Source organism: Notamacropus eugenii, chromosome 3 (assembly GCF_028372415.1).
Source record: "Notamacropus eugenii isolate mMacEug1 chromosome 3, mMacEug1.pri_v2, whole genome shotgun sequence".
Taxonomy (NCBI): Eukaryota; Metazoa; Chordata; class Mammalia; order Diprotodontia; family Macropodidae; genus Notamacropus; species Notamacropus eugenii.
Window position 1 is genome coordinate 334,456,221 of NC_092874.1, and position 19,288 is coordinate 334,475,508.

At 41.6% G+C, this 19,288-nt stretch overlaps 1 protein-coding gene across 5 annotated transcripts in view; it reads right to left on the minus strand.

Moving 5' to 3' along the window:
* Window positions 1–18,251, minus strand: part of PEMT (phosphatidylethanolamine N-methyltransferase) — a 185,071-nt gene extending 166,820 nt beyond the window's left edge. The window contains exons 1-3 of one of the 5 annotated variants that reach the window (XM_072597072.1): window positions 18,157–18,251; window positions 17,799–17,938; window positions 17,464–17,673 (exon numbers count right to left, since the gene is read on the minus strand). In XM_072597072.1, coding sequence (XP_072453173.1) covers window positions 17,464–17,607 — 144 coding nt within the window. In that variant the 5' untranslated portion in view covers window positions 17,608–17,673; window positions 17,799–17,938; window positions 18,157–18,251. Of the gene's footprint in view, window positions 1–16,624; window positions 16,881–17,463; window positions 17,674–17,798; window positions 17,939–18,156 lie in introns of those variants that run through there. The other 4 variants (XM_072597073.1, XM_072597075.1, XM_072597076.1 and 1 more) reach the window with 4 other exon arrangements.
* Window positions 18,252–19,288: the final 1,037 nt, after the last annotated feature.

Sequence of the window (19,288 nt, forward strand, 5' to 3'; positions counted from 1 at the left end):
CTCTACAGAAATTTCTTTGTAGATTTCAAGAGGAGAATGGTTCAGGAAAGAATGGGATGGAGACTTTGTTACTCAAGTATGCTAGAATGTTAACCAAGAACAGTATTTTTTATATGGTGTGATTTTTTTCTTCATGATGACTATGTTGCCTAAAACTATCTAGGAACAGAGAAACACATCACAAGGCAAGGAGGAACTATGTGAATTCTTACATCTCTCTCTCCCAAGCCAGAAATGAGTTGGATATTAATGTTCAACCGAATGAAGTTATTTCTGGCAGACTTGTGCCTAAAATGCAAAGTAGAGTATTAATATTTGTCTTTGATACCAGGTACAAAGCATTCAATATAAACTAGGTAAATGGCGTAAAAAAGGTATGATTGACAATGATGACACCAGTGAAAACATCGAAAAAAAAGACAAGTGAACACTGTGTAATTAGGATGCCCAAACTGAGTCCTAGAGAAGGGCTGATTAAAGGCACCTCCGCCTCTTTACAGAAATGAACAGCTACAGTTGTGGAATATTAATTGTATATACTGTCAGACCTGGCTAATGTGTTGGTTTTGTTAAATTGCTTTCCTCCCTCTTTCCATTTTAGCCTGTATTTACAAAGGATGGCTCACAAAGTAGGGGAGAGGGAAATGAAAGTGATGTAAAAATCATCCAGAAAAATAAGATTCTTTTTAAAAAAAAAGAAGGTGATTGAGTGGAATGAAAATGTGGAACTACACGAATGAAAGATAAACTCTTTTTCTTCCCCAGTATGTAATAGACAGCATTTGTGGATTTAAGGAAGGACAGGAGGAAATAGAGGACTGAGTGCTTTCTAAGGGCATGGCAGCTCAGACTGGAACTACTGAAGTCCTGGAAACACCTATTTTGCAAACATTAAACTGAAAGCATATAAGTGTGGAACTTTGCCTTTAAATTTCTTTTTATTCTTTCCCAGGTCACCACACCCCAGGGAGGACACATGGAAGGGATGCATCACCACTAAGATGACAGAAATGACTTTCTCTTTTTCCAGGGCTTCATGGTCCTTCACGAGGGCAGTCAAGCTCAACACAGGTCATCAAGTGATTCCAGGATTAAATCACCAGAAGGGTAAAAGCAACTCAGAAGAAACAAAGATCTGGAACAAGCCTAAAAAGCAGGGTAGGGCTAAAGTTCATATAACTCAATTATCACCCAAGGGGAAGAGGTAAGAAGAAATTGTGGAATTAACCATCTAAAAGCCACCTTTATCAGCCTAGGACATGCAGAAATGATTGTGCTGTAAATTTACTTTACATACTTCAAACAAATGATGACTTACATATGGAGGTGGGTAGCTAGATGTGTTCTACATTGTAGAAGGAAAAGTTGGCTGGAAAGATACTACTCTGGACCTCGATTTTCTCCACTACGGAATGAAGGGATTGGATTAGATTCAGGGTTGCACTAGAGGACCTAGAGGGCCACATGTGGCCTCGAGGCCAAGGCCAAAGGTTCCTCACCCTGACTCTAGCCTCTTTTGTCTCTAACAAAAACAATCTTGAATCATGGATCAGGGAAAGCAGAACAGAAGGGCTGAGCCTCAGCTACTAGACTTTGGGAAAGATTCAGCTATTAGGTCAGGGGCAGGCTATTTCTCAAATGGCACCTTCTGGGATTCCAGAATTGGGGATCTGCCAACCCCTAACAAATGGCCCTTAGCTTAGGAGATTTGGTCTCTTTCAGATTTTTGTCTTGAGGCTTAGTTTTAACAGCAGCCGAAACACTGTGCTTTGAGGTCTGACCTTATTTTTATGGGTTGTCATGCTAAGACATCACAAAATACTTTTCTTTTTTAAAAAAATTTTATTAATTTATTTTTAGTTTTCAACATTCACTTCCACAAGATTTTGAGTTCTAAATTTTCTCCCCACCTCTATCCTCCCCCACCCCAAGTTGGCTGGCACTCTGATTACCCCTCCACAAATCTGCCCTCCCTTTTATCACCACCTTCTCTTATCCCCTTCCCTTCTATTTTCCCATACAGCAAAGTAGATTTCTACACCCCATTGTCTGTATATCTTATTTCCCAATGGAGTCACAAAACATTTTACAATTACTAGCAGATGATGGGAGGGCAAGAATGTTCAAAACTAGGGGGTAGGAAGAGTTTACTGAGATTCCCAGACACTATTCCAAAAGACATGAGGATGCAGCATCCTGTCCATATGTGTGAAGATGAGAAACATGCTTCTGTCTTAGAGGCCACTTCAACTGCTAAGCTCTTGTTCTGGCCTTCTATGTGACCTCTATTTTAGAGTTGGTAGGAGAATGGGATGATAAGTAAAGAATACTTTGAACTTACTGCCTATGGAATTAAATCCAGAATTCACCCGCCTACTTGCATTGACAGCCAGAACCAGAATTTTCCCATCTATACTGTGCTGCAGATAACTAACCTACACTATTAACCATAACTCCTCATTAAATTCCTCTCCTGCACAGCTCTGATAGTCAGTTAATCAGTCAGTCAACAGATACTTATTAAGCAGCAACTCCGTACCAGGAGCTGTGCTAAAGTGCTGGAGATACAAAGAAAGGTAAAAGACAATCTCTGGCCTTCGAAGCTCACAATCTGTTCAGGGAAACATACCAGTAACTGTCTACCTATAACAAGCTAAATGCAGAATAAATTGGGAATAACCAATAAAGGGAAGACATGACAATTAAGAAGATGTGGAAAAGGTGTCCTGCAGAAGTTGGGGTTTTAGCTAGAACTTGAAGGAAGCCAGAGAAAGTAGGAAGGAGACATGACAAGGGAAAGCATTCCAGGCATGGGGCACAACCAGAGAAATGCCCAAAGCTAAGAAATGTGCAATGTCTTGTTTGTGCAAGAACAAGGAAGGACTGTGTCACTGGATCAGAGTGTGTGGAAGGGGGTAAGGTGTAGGAGGGGTGGCTAGGTGGCACAGTGGGTAGAGCACCAGGCCTGGAGTCAGGAAGACTCACCTTCTTGAATTTAAATCTGCCCTCATACACTTTTAACTGTGTGACCCTGGGCAAGTCACTTAGCCCTACTTGCCTCAGTTTCCTTATCTGTAAAATGAGCTGGAGAAGTAATGGCAAACCACTCCAGCATCTCTAAGAAAACTCCAAAAGGAGTCACAGAGACACAACTGAAAATAAAAAGTTATATGTAAGTTCTCTGTTAAACAGAAGTCTATGTGAACAAGAACTGCCTTTGAAGCAGATTTATTAGCCTATTTCTATACATTATATTAGCCTATTTCTATATATAATTCTCACATGTTCCTATATATTTCTATTAAGTGGCCCTTTTGCTCCTCTCCATCACCATGAAAACTAATGACTTCACTAATTAACCCTGTAGACTTGAAAAGATCCTAAAGAATCCTCTGAATCATAAAAAAATTAATTTTGTCCGTAGTAGATTGTTAATAACATTTTGTTGTATTGTGATTCCTATTAGCCAGAATCCTAAATTCACCAAGATATCACATTCTCTGGTGATGTCACATAATCGAACTGGCTGTAATTCAACATTCAGTTCATTCAAGGGGAGTCAGTCTTTGAGGAGTTTTTACAGGCAGCCACTCTCCTTTCCCCTAAACCTACAAGGATCTCTAAAGCTTTTACCCCAGCCAAGGAGGAAAGAGGGGAAACCATGAAATACATATTACATTCTCATCCAGCTAGAGAAAAGGGTACAGACAGGGCAGAACTCAAAAAAACACAGTGGGGAAATGAAAGAATCCAGATTACAGGGCTGAAAAGGAAGCCCATGTTGGCTTCAGGGTGGGCACCAGAAATGATCCTATCCATAGAGGATACAGGTCAACAAAGGTATGATAGGAGAGAGCCTGGAAAGGGTCTCCGGTTCAGAAAGATCATTCTCCCTATGTAGAGGACAGTTCTACCCTCAGAAAGTCATTCATACTTCAGTGTTAAGCATTCTAGTTCCTCTTTTAAAATATTTTTTTGTCCATGATTAGAATAGCCTAGACCAGAACAAGAACAAAAACTGACATTTTCGTATAGCATGTTAGGTTTTACAAGTATAAAATTTATATTCACATATACGATCTTCCTTGATCCTAGAAATCACCCTTCAATGTAAGTAGGGAAGGTATTTTTTTGGTTGCATTTTAAATTCCAAACTGTCTCCCTCCATCCGTCCATCCCCACCTTGTACTAGAGAAAGCACTATCTGATATAGATAGGTAGATAGACAGACAGAAATGGGATAGACAGATAAAACCACAATATGCATATATCATTCTATCAGTTCTTTCTCTGGAGGTGAATACCATCTTCACAAAGGTATTATTGTCCCTATTTTACAGATGAGAACACTGAGGTTAAGTGGCCTGTGCAAAATCTACTTCACTTAGGAAGTAGCCACATACTAGCTTTGAGACTCAAATTCAGGACTCCTAACTCCAAATTCGATAGCCTTCTCACTACAACACAACTGAACCATTCATTCCCCTCCAGACTCCACTCATATCTAGAGGATTTTCTCTACCTTGCCATAGAAAACTCTTCACCCTGGAAGCTCACTATACCTTCATCCCTTCTCCCCTTTTTCTGATTGGCTGGTTCCTCCAAAAGGCTCCACTTTAAAGAGGATGCCCAGGTCAACTATTTCTTCATTCTTTTCCAGGCTATATTCCAAACTGGGCTTTTTTAAATCATGCTTTATGCCAGTACCTCCCTCCCTACTCTAACCCTTTTCAACTTTTCCCCCAGAATATAAGCTTACTTAGGGCAGGGACTGCATCTAGAATATAGTTAAGGACCTAATAAATGCTTATTGGCTTAACCACATGTGTCCCTGAAGCACCTATGGAAACTTTGAAAGGAGACCAAATGAATAGAGGCAAAAAGAATTACAAAGATAAATTTTGCCAACGCAGTGGGATAGGGAAGTCCAATGGGGATCCCAAGCAAGACCATAAACATACACCCGCATATCAGAAAATGATCTCAGATCACAGATACAGTGCTACAATGGACTATGCAATTGTACGACCAATGGCACCAGCTCATCTGCTTTCAGAAGAAGCAGCTATGGTCTGTGTAAAGAATACTGGATTTGGAATCAAGTCAAGTGAACTAGAACTTCAGTTCCAGCATTTACTAAATGGTAACCTTGGATAATCACTGGATCTCCCTGAGCAACTTACTCAGTTGTAAAATGGGAAGAATGTTTTTCACTATCTGCCTCAGAGAGTGGTTGTGAGGAAAGTGCTTAATAACGCTCAAAGCATCCAAAAAATTAGGGGCGTGAACTAAACTATCTCTAAGCTTCTTTCCAACTCTAAATCCATTGACTACAAAGTAAATACTATAGTATTACTACGTATCGATCCATATTGACTTCGCCCATTTCACTGGTTCTGTGGCAAACAACTTCACTGACTTGCCAGGCCAGTTTTATGCTTAGACAAGACAGACGGACAAAGGCATTATGTAATTTGAGGAGCATCAGAATGTTAGGTGAACGGATTCCCTCAAATTATTTCCTTCTACTGTGGAGGCAGCTAAGCAGTACAGTGATTAGAACACAGGGTCTAGAAACCCGAGTTCAAATTTGGCCTCAGACACTTATTAACTACATAATTGTAGGCAAGTCATTTAACTTGTTTGCCTCAATTTCCTCATCTGTAAAATGGGTATTAAAAATAGGTACCTACCTTCCAGGGTTGTTGTGAGGATCAAATGAGATAGTACTTGTAAAGTACTTAGCATAGTGCCTACAACACAGTAGGAACTATATAAATGTTAGCTATTATTACTAATACTCAGGGCATCTTAAACTTTTTCCACTCATGATCCCTTTGGCGCTTCTTAAACTGTGAGTCATGAAGTCAAGACTCACAGAAGTCTAGATGAGGGGTTCTTAACTTCAGCTCTGTGAATTTGGGTTTTTTTTATGTATATTTAAATATTTACCAAGAATATTTTAAATATTTGATAACTGCAAGTCACTATAATTGATTTCTTTTGTATTTCCTCTTATGCATTTAAAAACATTATTCTGGAAAGTCCATCAGAGTGAGTCAAATGGGTCCATGACACACACAAAAAGTTTAAGAACCCCTATTCTAAATACTATGCTTGAAATCAGCAGTTCAGTTCCACGGTATAAGCATGACCCTTAGCAGGCCTCTCTTTTCTAAATCACTCTTGGGAAAGGAGAAATGAGTTCATTCCAATACATAAGTACTGATCAGGAGATCCCTTTCCTCCCTGGCAGGATATCTTGCCATTTGTGAGGAGGTAAGTAAAACCAAAGATGAAACATTTGGCTCCACGCTAGTCCCAGAACTGGAGATTTGATGGAAAGAACCCAGCTTCAAACTGCCCAGAAAACAGAGGAAAAAAAACTTCCCAAAGTCAGCCAAGAGGGCTGTGGGAGACCAGGAACCAAGGCTAGTGAAGGAGGAAGGACATCAGGCAGTAGGCACAGGGTAACAAACAAAGCAACAAACTACCTGAGTTAAGAATCCAGATCTCTTGACCACAGCTGGCACCTTGGTGAAATTACGCAGTTGGCAACATCTGTCGGTAACATCTGCTACCTCCCCTTTTCTGTACTCATCCCTCAGCAACAAACCAGTCTGACCAACATCCCACCCATCACCCTAGGGGCACCTGAAAATCTCAAGTAGCCAAGCTCTTTGCCATAACAAAGGGTAGGTTCATTTCCACTTAAGTATTTAATGACCACAATAAAGTGAAGGAAAGCAACGTGGAAGACTTCTGAATCAATGTAGTGACTTCATAGGAATGACAATGAAACTTGCTTCCTACCTCTACGAAGATCAGTTAGAAAATGGGGCGGTGGGGAGAGTCATTGGGAAATGACAAAGAAAATTTGTTTTTGGTTTTAAAGACTGAATGAATCCCGGGCAGGGCTGTGTCTTAGAGGAGCCGGAAGAAGGCAATGCTTAATTCAAAGGTTAGAAATTCTAAGGGTGAAAGTGAAGACCAGAGGTGCCTTCTTAGCATTCTTCACACCCTACCAACGAGGGGGCCACCTCCTAGGCTTATGCACAGAGTCAGAGGAATGAATTAATGATGGTAGGATTTCAGGCATTCAGGGCATCTGTGTGGGAGATTTTTTTTTCCACAACAAACAAGCAGTCACCCTGTTCTTGTGGCTTCTCACTAGATCACATTCTTTTCTTTTTTCTCTCCTACCTAAGAGAAGTTAGTCTCCATCCTAGAATTTCTAGAACGTTAGAAATGGAAGAATCCTTAAAGACTGTCTAGTGCACAATGATGTCAAACTCAAATAGAAATGGATCCTTGCTGGACTTGGAAAACTGCAAATTAACATCAGTTCTGTTGTATTTATTTTGTTGAACATTTCCCAATTACATTTTAATCTGGTTTGGTGGTACTTGGGAGTTGGGCATGACAGGAATGACACCTCTGGTCCATACCATGAAGTTAGCAAAGAGGAAAGGAAAGAGGATCAGAGAGAAGGAGTGGGAAACCTATGGCCTCGAGGCCATATGTGACCTTCTAGGTCCTTGAGTCCAACCTTTCGACTGAATCCAAGTTTTACAGAACAAATCCTTTTACGAAGGGGATTTGTTCTGCAAAGTTTGGATTCAGTCAAAGGGTCACACTTGATGACAGAGTAGGCCACATGTGACCTCAAGGCCACAAGTTCCCCACCCCTGCCCAAGATCCTACACCTTGTTAATGACAGGTCAGGACTACAACTTGGGTGTCCTGCTGTGAGGGCAAAGTAGGATCTTTTGCAGCTTTTGTTTTAGTATAAAGTGCCTCTAACTGAATAATGTGATTAAAGATCTTCCCCACCCATTATGGGTCTGGGGAAGATTTGTAGGGAGGCTCACACCTTTTGTTAATGAGGCACTGGTTCTCAAGGATTGTGATGTCCTCTGACTATAAAAAATGTATAAATACTCTGAGGGTGAGGTTTTACTTTGGGGCTTAATTTTTAGAAGGTTTGTGTGCCAGATAAGACTCTGGGAAGGTGCTAAGCAGCCCCCCACCCCACCCATCCCCGGCTTTGAAAACTCAGATGTTGGTGCTTCCCTCTCTGCTAACTATGATCAGACAGATGGGTCTGTCTGCTGATCTGTCAGACATTTGGAAGCATGTCTATTGACCTTTGATTTCTCTGTATTTTCTCTGAAGTTCAGGGTGATTACTTTTCCCCCTGAACTAAGTGAATGTCAGTCAGTTCTCTGTTAATGATGGCTATGACTTTGGGCCAGTTCCCAAATCTGGAAACAAAATTTAGGTAGAATACAAACTTGTATTGAATACAAGTATGAATAGCTATGCTTACAGTGAATGGGGATGAATTTAAAACTGCATTTTCTTCTCTACTGAATCCCAAAATAATGTCTTGACTCTTCAGGGACTGAGTTAATAATGCACCCATGGTTAGAAGTTATCTTGATTTGCTTTTGGGATTGGATTGGCAGGGGAGGACTAATTTATTCAGCAAGCCTAGTTTATTCAGCAATTTGGGAATAGTTCAAAGCAATGTTTTTCCTGGGAAATATCTACAGCAGATCAATAAATAGCACTGAAAACACAACTTACACCATGACATCAGACAAACAGTAAGAGGACAACAGTCCAAGTCACTTTGATTTCCATGCTGAAGGAGAGGAAGAATTAGGGGGTACTGAGAAGGGATGGAGTGACCTAACCCAATCTGTCTTGTCATTCTGTGATTCTGAGAACTGTATAAGCTTCACTAAAGTCAATATATTTGTTACTAGTCACTTGACTTTGAATCATTTCCCCTCCCCCCAAAAAAGTACAGTCTTTACAGTCGAAAGAGCTGGAGCCTAACCTTGACACTTGCTAGCCCTTAAGGTATGTCCCTTCTCTGCAACTCAGTTCCCTCAACAACAAAATGAGATGATACTTTAATTAATAATAAGCTGATTTGTGTATATATATAATCATTCCCCTGTAAGCATATTCAGTAATTTAAGGTTTGCAAAGGAAGGCAGTGTATTTTAGTGAACAGAGAATGGGTCTTGGGAATCAGAAAACCTGAGCTGCCTCTGATATATACTAGCTATGTTACCATGAACAAAGTATGAAACCTCTCAGGTGCCCAGGCAGCTCCCTGAGATCTTAAGTTATAGATAAATTGCCAATCTGCCCTGGTAGAGGGATTTTTACAGTAATAAAATTAGATCTGATCTTTCCCCCACCAAAAAAAAGTTATCAACACATGATTTCCTTAGAGTCACCTTCTGAGGTAGATATCACAGATATTGTCACCCCCATTTTACAGATGAAGAAATGTCACACTTGCCCAGAGTCACTAAACTAGTGATGGGGGAAGATTTGAACCTAGGGTTATTGTGAAGAAGAGCTAATAACTTGTAAAGCACTTTATAATTTTTAAATGCAAGCTACTACTATTTATCACTTCACTTTTCAGTCTAAAGACTTAGGGTTTACCTCAAAACACCTTCACTACTGCTCATTTGCTCCTTACCCTGATGACCGAGTTTTTGAAGACAATTCAGGAAGTTAGAACAAAGCACACACCATCACGATTTTGCCTTACATGCTTCTGCTCTAACATTCCATTTATTTCCAGCAACACACTACATTTAAAAATGGAGGCTGCTAATATTATGAAATTTTAAGTGGTCTCTGGTAACATGATGCATTTCAAACTGAAGACTTCTGGTTAGTGTGTTTAGGGATACCTATCTTGTCTGCCTGACTAAACCGCACAGGAATGCTGTTGCCTGCTTCATGCTTCTCCATCACTCATAAAAAGTAGTCTTTCTTGATTTGCACAAACATTAATTTGAAAAAGTTTGTCTGAAATAGGCTTTCTCAAAAAAAAAAACCAAAAAAACATATTTGCTGTCTAGGTATTTTCACATGTCCCACTGCAGCAGAGGTCCTCTAGATCCCTCTGAGGATCTGCAAATATTCTTGCTCCTACCAATTCAGAGGAAAAAACCTTGCACCCATGGTAGCTGCTGAGACCATAGTATGGATCTCCTAGGTCCAGTTCAGTAGTCCTCACTCCAGCCAACCTGGCAGTCAACTTGCATCATATAGTCACCATGTTGAGTAATGGGATCACATGGTGGGGAAAGGGTGGCAAGAAGAGAAAAAATGGACAGAGGCCTTTTATTGCTTTGATTGCATAAGGCTATCATACCTCACCCTTAACCCTAATTCCACAGAATCAGATTTTGTTGGGGGAGAGGGGATTAAAAACTTTTTTAAAAGATTAGACACTAGCTGAGCCAGGGCACAGGTCCAATGACACCTATCTAGGGACATGAGCTGGTTTGTGTATATAGTCAATCACTCCTTGAAAGCATGTGCATACAACATCAGCTCCAGGAGCTGGTAACTTCTACCCCTGCCTACTTGGGCACTGAGTTTACTTTGTTTTGTTTTGCATAAAATCAGAACTGTAGAGATTGGAGAAGGGGTAGAAATGATACTAGTGACACAATATAAAAGAATGTAAAGAATTTTTGTAGATCTATTTAATATAAAGGGTTTAATAGAATCATTCAAAACAGCTGCAAGTTCACAAGGCAAAGTATATTAGTCAGTAGTGATAGTTCCAACCCAGGACCACCCCCACCCCCACTGCTCTATAGTATTCCTTCTCTGTACTATATTACTGAGGGCATGGGAAGAGAATGTTGCAAGCAGGGTCACCTAGTAATTTAGTAATTCATTGGCCTACAAGCACTAAGAAAAGGAAGGAAGGGAGGGAGGAAGGGAGGGAGGGAGGGAGTGACAGAGGAAGAAAGGAAAAAAGAGGGAGGAAAAAAAGAAAATAGATCTCTCACTACACAATGACTGATGCTTAAAATTCTGCCATTAGTGTTTCACGTCTTTATTTGGGTAGCTCTGATTCCAATTAAAAGGCAAATGCCTAAGGAAAGTAGTAATACTTTTTTTTGAGTTACCTCCTCTCTGCCACAAACATGCCTCATGCTTTTCCCATTTCTGCCTTGGAATGTCCTTTCTATTTGCATCCCCACTCCTAAGACTTCACTGCTTCTTTCCACCTCACTACCTTGTCCCGCTTCCATGGGAGATCAGGTAAACTTATACAAATCAATTCTACTCAGTGCTGCCAGATTAATATATGCCATCCTCTCCTTCAAAAACACCTCCATTAGCTATTGAATATAGATTATAGAGATGCAGCCTACACATCAGAAAGACCTGGAGTCAAGAGCCTCTTCTGACCCCTAATCCCTCAATGTCTCAAGAATATCTCCTAGATTCCAAATTGCAGAAAAGATAACCTACCTGCATTAGTAAAGGAATCTTCTCACTAAGAGTACCTGATACCAATGAAATCACAGGACCAGTAGGGGAAAAAAAATTAACTGGCATTCCATGCCCTTACAATCTGACCACAACCTTTCCAAAATTAGCTTCACACTTCTCCCCTTTACAATTAGAATGTCAGACTTGTAACTGAACAGGAATCCCTGATGCAATAGTCCAACACATAATCATTCAGCTTTGCACTACCTCCCAGGCAACTCACTGAACATTTGAACAGCTTTAGTCTGGAAGTTTTCCTTATGTCAAGCCTAATTGTGCCCACTTTGCTATACTCTAATTTCAAGCAGAAAAAAGCTAATTCCTCTTCCTATCATGAGCACATCCCCCTTTTTTCCAGCCAACCACTTTCAGATTTACCAAGGCATAAAACTCAAGTCTCTTCACAACCCCCTATCCCCCAGTGGTCACATGTCAGCTGATCAATGCCCATCCTAAAATATGGTATCTAAAACAGACTAGAGTTGGGGACAAGGTGGTGTTCAAGTTATCAAAGAATAGGAAAATGAGGATTTAATTTGCATGGACCCAGCAGGAATCCAAGAGACAAAATAAAAAGAAAAATCAAAAGGTAACTAATGCAGCATAAAGGAGGTTTCTAGCTTGAAAAATACCAGTCCTACTGCCATAATTTCAAGAAAATAAGTTTGTTTTGAGGAAATACTGTTTGGAATGAAAATAAGTCATTTAAATAGACATTTCCTCAGAACAGACATAAATGTAAAACTGGAGTCTTTAGAAGGAGGGTCAGGACTAAAATGATATAAGATTACCTCTCAGATACTCCCCAATATTCTTTCCCTTTCCAGACTCCAGTCAATCAACAAAGATTTATTAAGTACTTACTATATATATATATATGTTAGGCATCATGCTAAGTGATAGAGATACAAATAAAAACAAAATGAAAGACAGGCCCTGAGCACAGGGAGCTTCCTTTATTCCTACTGGAATGCCTTCCCCATTAGTTCTACCCAATTCCTGCCTGTTCTTCAGGGTCCCAGCACAAACATCACCTTCTCCATGACAACCCTCAGCCAACAATTCTTTCTTCTCTGTACTCCCACAGTATTTTGTATCTTACTATATTTTCACATTATATACCTCAGATTTCTTATATCTTAATTTTACCCTCCCCTTCTAGACAGTTTATGCTTCTCATGGTGCTCGTCTCAATTCTGTCACCTAAATTTGTACCTCCACCCTGGTACTACCCACTTTTGTGGACAATAACTTCACCCACTATCCATTTAATTCAAATGTAGGGGTGTATGGGATGTTTAGGGAGGACTAGCACCTCTGGTATAAGGGCTTGCTAAGCCTTTTTCAGGGCTGCCCATCCACCTTTGGTGTCCACCTGAATTCAACCAACTCTCACCTGTGGCTCCAAGAAGCTGTAGCATGCCCAGCAGTCACATCCCAGTAAAACTGTCTTGGCAGACAGCTAAACCAAACAGAGGGTAACCAACAGGCCTCTCAAACCCATTGGTAAGTAAGGGGAATGTCTATCCTAAGTATGTGAAGACATCCCCCAGCACAACAGGTGGATGAGAACAATTTATTCCAATGGCCATGAAGGCAGCTGGAGCAGGTACTATGGATCCCTTAGAGCTTGGTCAGGCATCAAAGATGCCAAGAACACCCACTGCATCCAGTAATCTTGTCTTTTGTCCTGCTACTGGACTTTGATGACTCGAAACAGTAAGGCTAATAACTTTTTGCAACTCTGCCTCACTTAAATCCAATTCATTCATATGTCAAGACATCACTCATGGAGTTAGTGGCTCTGTTCAAAAATGGAAGGATAAACAATTCAAATATAAGTCCCTTTGTAACCTATCCACCACCCACTCAACCTCCAAATTTAAGTTGATTCAATCAAAGTCCTTGCAGACTACACTCATGTACTCCCACTTCCTAATGAGAAAGTAGTGGGGAGGAGTTGAGGTGACTTAACCCATCTCCTCATTAAAATGTCTATCAATGAGATTGTGTTGCCTTTGCTAGGAGAGGTTCAAATCATGCATTCTTAGGTCAATAAAATGATACATCTAAGTTTAAAAGACCCTGTTGGCTCTCACTCTGAATCTTTGGTCATTGAGAAAGGCCACTGACCCAATTTATTGGTTCCTGTTAGCCTAACATACATTGATCATGCTTGGAATCTCGTTTCTCAGTTTACCTTAATTTTCAAAGGTAATAACTATTGACCCATAAAGGGACAGGAGCAGGGAGACCAGTATTTGAAATAACCCTCCAAGGGTTATATAACCCAAGAGCTCACTAGTGGAATTTGCCACCAGGGGCTTTTTCTATAAAGTACTACAAAAAGGAACCTGACTCTTCCCTTCTAGCTCCAATTTCTTCCGAGCTTAAGATAGGCACCATCAAGGAAAAGTTAATTTTGTCTGTCTCCATCTGTATTGGGGTGCTGTTTTGTGTTCAGTGTGACAGTTTCATAACTGGCAAGACAAAGCCCAGGTAAATCCCCTGGGGATAATCTCTTGAAGAACATTTTTTTCCCTCAAAAAAGACCCTCAGTGGAGGTTGGGAGGGGAGGGGAATCTGAGTGATACTGACACTTCAGAGCCTGTGAGGGGTTGAAGTAGCTATGTCTTTCCTATTAGAGAAGGAATGACTAAAGCTAAGAACAAGTTAATTTAAATCCCATTATTGGCCTGAAAGGGAATTTTTTTTAGCTCCATTACTAGTATTTCATATCACTGTATCTGTTTATTTGTGTCAATCAAGATGTTTTCTTCCCATGATCAACCTGGGGAGTTGTACCTATGTGAAGAGTTCAGAGGAACAATTTCTGTCTCCTGAATCTGGCCAAGTTAGAAAGCAGACAAAAAACACAGGCAGGATCCTCACTAGTCAAAGACTAAAATGTAATTTCTCTACTGTGAATTTTCAAATTGTGATTTGAATGCTTTTGTAAATGCTAAAATCTCTAAGTGAGTTTCAGTGTAGCATTTCATACAATGTGTTTTAAGGAAAATGTTACAGTTACTATAATAGGATGCAACTATGTAAGATCTTGCTCTTTTCAATCTGAAATGATACTCATTTCCATATCTTAAACAATTAAATTAGGTTTTTGGTTTGTCATCTTCCTTTCCTAATAGTTATATATTCATGTATAAGATTAGGTCCCTGAAAGTATCTCATTCTCTTAGAATGAAATAGGGATTATGTCTTTCCAAGGGGGAATTAAACATAGCTGTAAAGGTTTTTCTACTTTAAAAAAAATTTTTAAATTAAAAGCAATAGAAAACTTTGAGAAAACAGGATCAGACTTTTCTCTAAGAAGTTGTATGTGTGTGTACATACATACCTACATACATACATGTTTGGCTTCCAAATGTTCATAATGAGAAATACAGGTTTTGAGTATGTTTTAGTAATGAGCTCTCAAAATTAAATGAAAAATTGGCATATAAAATTGATGACTGTCAAGAAATAAAAAATATTTTCCTATTAATAAAAGAAACAGGCTCATTTTCACAATTCAGACCCTCATGGATTTCTTTTTTTTAAGATTTTTCCTTCAGCCTGTTATTGGCAGATACAGGGTTCAGAGAAAGAAACTGCAAGGGGTATGTAAAAGCTTAAATGCTCTGAAGTGTTGGGTGAATTATGAGTTCCTGATGTTTGAGCTGGTTATTGGAAAACTAAATTCAGGAGGATGTTTGTACTAAATTGTACTGATCTGTTTTGCAAAAGATTATAGCAGAAGTATCTAAGGTAATCTGCAGGTAATTTGAACCAGAGAAGCAGGTCTTATAGAGGCCCCATTCAGAGGTATTTTGAGAAGAGGCACATTCCAAAATGCCCAAGAGGAGATGTTTTCAGAAACCAGACAACTGTAGGAGACACCTGAGTCCTAATAAGCTATAATGTGCAGATGAAATGGACAATGGGAATGGGTTACTAGGAAAGAGAATGAATGTTCGCCCTTCTCTCATTCCTTCTCCAAGCACTGCTGTTTCTGTAAGGTCAACTTACCAAAAGGGATTGCCGCCCCCCTCAATGGAATTTATCAATGCCTCAGTCACTGGTGGTCTCAAAAATCAAGGGGTGAATGGTTTTAAGCTTGATAGTTTGGGGGCCATCCTCTCTCAAGTTAGTCCTATTAAAACACAATATCTGGGGTAAAATTTCTTTAGTCCCTATTCCGTCTGGTAATGACTCAGATAGCCTCTAGTCATTTGGGTCTCAGTTCTGTTATTTTAATTTGTATTTCCACTCCAGCATGGTCCACTTTTGTAACTTTATGCACCTCCCACTCAACCCAAATTCAAGTTAATTTAATCAGCTTGGGGGATTACTATGGGAGGAAGTCTACAGGCAGGGAAGCAAGCTATTGTATAAGTCTACGCCAAGCAACAAACTTGGTTTTGCTAACTACACTCTGCTCAACTCTGGAAGTACAAAGAAAGGCAAAAATTTGGGCAAAGTATTCCATAAGTATTTGTTGATTTCCTTATTCCTACCTTTGCATACAGGTCCTAATGCCTAGAATGCTTTCTTGCCTTCACCATCGCCTTTTAGAATTCTTAAATTTCCTACCAGGCTCAGCTCAATAGCCATCCTCTACACGAAGTTCCAATTAGTGTTTATTTACTTAGGGTGATAAATGTCATGTCCCCACAGCAGAAAGTAAACTCGTAGAGGGCAGGATCTGCTTCTTCCCCTAGTATTTGTGTCCTAGTGACCGACACAGATTAGGTGCTTAACAAATGTTTCTAAAAGGAACAGTGGAAATGGAAGCTATTTAAAGCAAACCAAGGGTTCAGGTCACTAAAGACACGTCAATGGGAGTGAGGGTCCCCTTGGGAGGACAGTGGAGGAGAATGGACCAAATTTTCTTAACTTCCCATTTTGCTGAAGAGGAAAGGTGAGGAGGGCGAGAAAGGGGAGAGAAATCACCACCAGCTCTGAGAGCAAGGGCTCCGGAGGCCGCCGAGTTTCCAGCCTCCCTGGGTGATGGAATTGAGGCACTGAGGGGGACACAGTGGGGCTACCTGCGATCAGAAGCCCCGACGTGCCGGTCCGACAGCTCCTGGAGGCTGGAACTCAGCCAGAGCGCTCGGTGCCCCTCCAATGCCCCTCGGTGCCCTCTGACCCCGTGCACTGACCCGACCCCGCACCTGTGCGCCTAAGAAACCCTGCACCTGCGCACGCCACCCCCGCATCGCCCCCGCACGTCGGCAACTGCGCACCCACACACCCCGGCCCCCCAGTACGCGCCGCCCACCCTGGCTCCGCCCCGTACCTGGTAAAAATTCACATTCCCGAGTCCTCCACAGCAGTCGTACTCCGCTACCTGGCCCCACATGGTCCCCCGCCTCGGGTCTTTCCCCACCCCGCCTCCTGGTCCGCCCAGTCACCCCATAGTCCCAAGGCCGCCGCAACCCTGGATCCGGGAGTGAGGTCAAGAGGGTCCCCCACTTTCGCTAGCCCCTAAATTTCTTGGTCCATCCCCACTGTCACTTCCCAGGTTAACCCCAGCTGCCCGGGATCCCGATTCACAAGCTTCGCGTAGAGCCTTCTGGGAAATGTAGTCCGCTCCCTCCCCATCCTCCATGGCCTTTCACGAGCCCCGGAGCTCTACAGGAGGGGATGGAACTACGAGTCCCAGGAAGTTTCGAGGGGGCTCTTCCCCAGTCTCTTAAAGAGAACTTCCCAGGTGGGTCTCAGGTGCCCGAGAGCCACCACGTGTCCTTCGGTACCTGGCGGACTGGATCGGCTCTGGGTCCCGCTGCCGGGGGCTCACTACCCCCAGCCCACCCGCTCTCTACACGCTCAGTAGCAACCATCCTTCTTATCCCACCTGGGGTTACTGACCTGTTGGCCCTCTCCTCTGCTGGTGAAGGGATTGGGAGGTTAGGATTGGGGGGAGTAGATATAAATAACTTCCCCTGCGGGAATCGAGGAGGTGGACTTTGTCCTGGAAAGAGCCCCCTCCCCCAGCCTCTCCACCTCCTCTCCCCCCCTCCTCCTACGGGAGTTTGGCCTGGGGCCGTGCATGCCTAGTACAAACAGTCCCAGTTAGACCCAAAACTGATGACCCGCACCCTCGGCGTCGGGGAGCTGGCTTCTCCGCCCACTCACCTCCAGCTCGGCCTTAAACTCATCCAGGGTCTTCCCCTTCACTCCGGGACCCCCGGAGTCAAACTTTGCAAGGTGTGCCATTCCCCCAAGTCCATTCCGAAGGAATGCCAGAATCTCTAGGGGCGACTGTCGATCACTTTCCATGGGCTAGTAGGAGGCAGCAAAAGCATGCAGAGAACGCTTTATTTCACAGTCTGTCGGAGTGGGAGGCTGGAGCGATTGAATGGATGGAGGCAGATTAAGAAAGACTTCTTGAAGAGCAGAGTTGGAAAGGAGAGAGGGAAGTAGCAGAGGAACAGCAAGAGGAAGAGGCTGAGGAAGACGCGAGATCTTACCTGGACTGTGATCTTGCTAGGGACGGTCTGTAGATCTGCAAGGCCTTTGCACCCCTTCCTTCTTGTCAGGAGAACATAAGTTGCTTGAGTGCAGGGACTTTTCTTTTAGGTCTTGGTATCCTTATGACCTACAGAAGTGCCTGGCACATTGCAGGTCCAAATGAATTTTGAATTAGCACTTTGGGGGTATTGGAGTACCTCCTTTCCCCCAGCTAGTTCCAGAGTACCTTGAAACCAGAGACCAGTATTGTCTTAATCTTTTTTTTTTTTTGTCCTAGAACGTGCAGATTACAAAGTAATCCGTTCAATAAAGACTTAATTGATCTACTGTTGATTCCCCCTTTCCCTCCTTCCTTACCTCTGCCCCCTGGCCGGTTCCCATTTCAAGCACTAAGGAAACATCACTGGTGGTAGAGATGGTTCTTCTGGCCCGACACAGCCCTATTTGCAGCCCTGTAGTAGGTGGACAAATAAATTTGTTACTTGACAGACTATATATGCTGTGGGTAAAGTCCTGGAAGCTCAAGGCTTCTTTCTCAGTCATTGCCCCTTGTCAATCATTGATCATGACATTGAGCATACCAGCATACTGTCAGCCTGACGTGATTCCCTTGAAGAGAAGAAGGGAGAGGAGGAAGAAATAACCACTCTTTTGGAAATATCCAATGATTCTTAGTTATTGCTACCCATCATATTTCTCAATAGAAATCTAGGAGGCAAAACCAAGGTTTATTATACATGCTTCTGCAAAGGCCCAGAATTTTCAAATAATTCTGGATCCTCAAAAAAAGCTTTCTTAAAAGTTTAGGTAGTCTCCAATTAAATCAAACAGATAAAGAAAAAGAATACAATTTTTGGACTACTTACATTACAAAGATGTGCTTGTGAGGTTTACATTTTAAAGAAAATAGAAGGATAAAATCACATCAGATCTAGTTTACAAAAAATCTTTTAACAAGGGTGGAGGGAGTCTGGGCTTTACAGCCACCACATGTATCACAAATTCTTTTACTAGGTGAAGTTTCTTATCTCAATGGAAATAATTGAGTATCAGGAAAATCTCAGCAGCTAAGTGACTTTTCTCATAATTAAAGTCTTGCTGGACACAAATTAGTAATGGAGAAAAAGAATTTTAAAAACCTCCTACAACACCACTGTATCCTCATGTGTCTATATCACTGGAGGCCTGTGGTCACTCTTTACCTAACTTTCCTCTCACAAAGTCCCAACCCTTGCCCTTTATTCCCCAAGGTCTGAGCAAAGTTTTTCTTTTAAGTCTGATTTTTATCTCCAAATAGGGAAAGGTCAATATTAGAGATCAAACTGTAGCTGATGCAACCTGGTGTATCTAAGCTCCTCCTACCCACCCACTCTTTTTGCTTTGTTAAAATTTCAAACATCTTTCATCTGAAATTATGTGTATAAATTGTAATGGGATCCTAGTCATTCAAGTGAAAAGCTCTTCTTTGATCACTGCCCAGCAGGAACTT